Consider the following 2,793-nt stretch of genomic DNA (forward strand, 5'->3'; position numbering starts at 1 on the left):
GAGAAGTTTCTCAGAGTAGCAAGAGAATAATGGTTGCAGATATTTTACTGCTGAGAAAAGCTTGTTGATTCTGCTCAAAACATGGAGGAAGAACTTTTGTTGGGAAGTATTTTCATTCACAGAGAAGCTCTGAGAAGTTTACCTATTCTCCTTGCACTAAAATAAGATTTCTTTCTCTTAAGTAGCAGCACAGTTCTAGAGGCATGCTGCAGCATAAGAATACCATCTGCAACTCCACGTTCTGAAGACTAAAAGCCATCACTCTTAATCACAAGACTCAACCACTGAATTCTGGCAATGAACTCTGAGCAACCCAGCTTACCTCTCACATCCCATTCACAGGAAGGGACGAGACTAGATTATTAGAGGGTTCGAACAGCCACAGGGTAGAGCAGTGACAAGTGTTCTGCTCCTTTGATAGGCAGCTTTTTTGTGGTGTAGTAGTGGATGACTTCAGGAACACTGTCGAAGGGAGGGCTGTTCTGACCCAGGATGTATTTCTCTTTGGTTTTCATCAGTTTCATGTGCATAAAACCTTGACTGCTCCTGCAAGGAAAGCAAAATGTTAGTTCATGCTTGTGCATAGGGAAGAGAAGAGCAGCACCATGACTCCTCTTTCACAATGTAGGGGGATGTAGAACAAAATGCAAGTAGTTGCTGGGTGACAGCTCAAGACGGCGGCCGGACTCTGACAGACAGTGACTGCTAACTGCAAACCACCATGAACAGTCTGACACAAGGCAGCCTAAGCTAGTATTTTGTTTTCACCACCTGTGCTCTCTGGATCCAGGTACAAGGCTCTTACCCTGAAACTGATACAGAAGAAAACCCCTTTCCTGTCCCCTCCAGTGTTTTCCAGTGAACTACAACCAATCATTACTTCTGGGCCAAAAGGTATCATTGGTTTTGGCCAGTCAGAAGCCTGAGGCTCTCTTCATAGTCACATAGTTAGGCCATGAGCCTCACTCAGTTGAGGCAAGGCCAGGCCTGTCCTGTCCTGCGTAGATCTCAGGACAGACCACACCCATCACACCCAGGCAGCAACTGCCCAGAACATGGCTATATGCAGAACCTGGTGGCTTCAGCTGGGAAAACTTCCTCAGATCACAGAATTGCTCTGTTGGAAAAGACCTCTGAGATCATCATGTCCAACCGTTCCTGTCTACCCACTAAACCATATCCTTAAGTACTTCATCTACCCACTTTTTAAATACATCCAGGGATGGTGACTCCACCACCTCCCTGAGCAGCCTGTTCCAGCCTCTGACAACCCTCTCAGTAAAGAACTTCCTCCTTATCTCTAACCTGAATCTCCCTTGGCACAGCTTGGTGCCGTTTCCCCTTGTTCTATCCTCCATCACCTGGGAGAAGAGACCAGCACCCACCTCTCTACAACCTCCCTTTAGGTAGTTGGAGGTGGTGATGAGGTCTCCCCTCAGTCTTCTCTTCTCCAAGCTAAACAACCCTAGTTTCCTTAGCCGCTCCTCATAAGGCTTGCTCTCCAGACCCTCCACCATAAGCCCATTCCCAAGATTAATAGCATAAAGCCTTTTACCTGCAATGTACTGAGCAAAGGCTGCTATCCTGCAGCCCTTCTACAGGCATAAACCAAACTGTGACTTCCACACTAGAAGCGCTCAATTCTGAGATGACCTGTCTGCCTGCACAGTCTGATGTCTCTTTGAGGAAAGGCTCGTGGTTACACAGAGAAGAGTGGCATGGTAACTGCCCCATCCACTCCTGCAAAGGCAACCCATCCAACATAATGCCACTCTGACAGGTGGCACCCATATTGCTATACAGTATAGTAGGCAGTTGAGCTGACCTCATCTCTTCCCAGTAATGACCCTTTAGTGTCTGCTGTCTTTAGCATGTCATACAGGCTATTTCAAGAGCGTAGAGTTTAGCAAGGACAAAACAAGAGCCAAGGACAGCTCTTATGCTTCAAGATGTTAAATGAGGCCTAGGGGTCTTTTACAGCTTGCTTGATGTCTCACTACCTAAATTTCTGGCTCAAGACCACCATTTTTCCCAAGTGTGTCCACGGACAAAGATAATACTGCTAAAACTGGAGTTGGTCTATGTCAGCAAGGAAACCTAGTTAAGGTGACACAGAAAGCTACATGAGGAAAACAAGTCATGCCATATTCAAAGCAGCTTCTCTAAAACCTGTGATTTTCTAGTTAGCAGTGTCATGGTTTAGGCCCAGTGCATAACTGAGCATCACGATGTCCCAAAAAGGGGCTAGTCAAAATAAGGACTGGGAGGGCTTCTCACCACTTAAACAGGTCACAGGCAAAAGACAGACTCAGGAATAAGGAAATAAAACCAAAACAATTTTGATTTGTTACCAACATCAGAGTAGAACCATGGGAGATACAACCAGATCTTAAAGTCAAAACACCTTCTCCCCACCCCTCCTTTCTTCCCGGGCTCAACTTTTGTTCCCGGATTCTTAACCTTCCCCCTCCCCCTTTGCCTTGAGGTGCAGGGGGATGGGGGTGGGCGTTTGCGGTAGGTTTTTCCCGCCACATCACATGCTTGCTTAGGAGTAGGGAAAAAAAAACACCTCAGCTCAGTGTCTCTCTCTCTGGTTCCACATGGCCCCCTTTCCATAGGGGAAAAAAGTCCTCAAAAGTCCAATATGGGTCCGCCCATGGTCACAGTTCACTCACACACGACCAGTCGGCCCAGCTCTCGCCACGGGTTGCAAAGGGGAAACTTGGGTTCTGCGTCCTCCTCCTCCTCCCTCTCTTTTCTTTCCTTCAAAACTGACCTTGGTGTTCTTCAAAG

At 47.0% G+C, this 2,793-nt stretch overlaps 1 protein-coding gene across 1 annotated transcript in view; it reads right to left on the reverse strand.

Annotated features, from left to right (window-relative positions):
- Positions 1 to 362: 362 nt before the first annotated feature.
- LOC104544811 (SH2 domain-containing adapter protein B-like) overlaps positions 363 to 2,793 on the reverse strand; it is a gene marked incomplete at its 5' end in the record, with an annotated part of 18,102 nt that continues 15,671 nt past the window's right edge. The window contains one exon of the mRNA XM_010189780.1: positions 363 to 546. Within this exon, the coding sequence (XP_010188082.1) occupies positions 363 to 546 (184 nt within the window). The remainder of the gene's footprint in view (positions 547 to 2,793) is intronic.

This window comes from Mesitornis unicolor, unplaced genomic scaffold (assembly GCF_000695765.1).
Source record: "Mesitornis unicolor isolate BGI_N332 unplaced genomic scaffold, ASM69576v1 scaffold36948, whole genome shotgun sequence".
NCBI classification, from domain to species: domain Eukaryota; kingdom Metazoa; phylum Chordata; class Aves; order Mesitornithiformes; family Mesitornithidae; genus Mesitornis; species Mesitornis unicolor.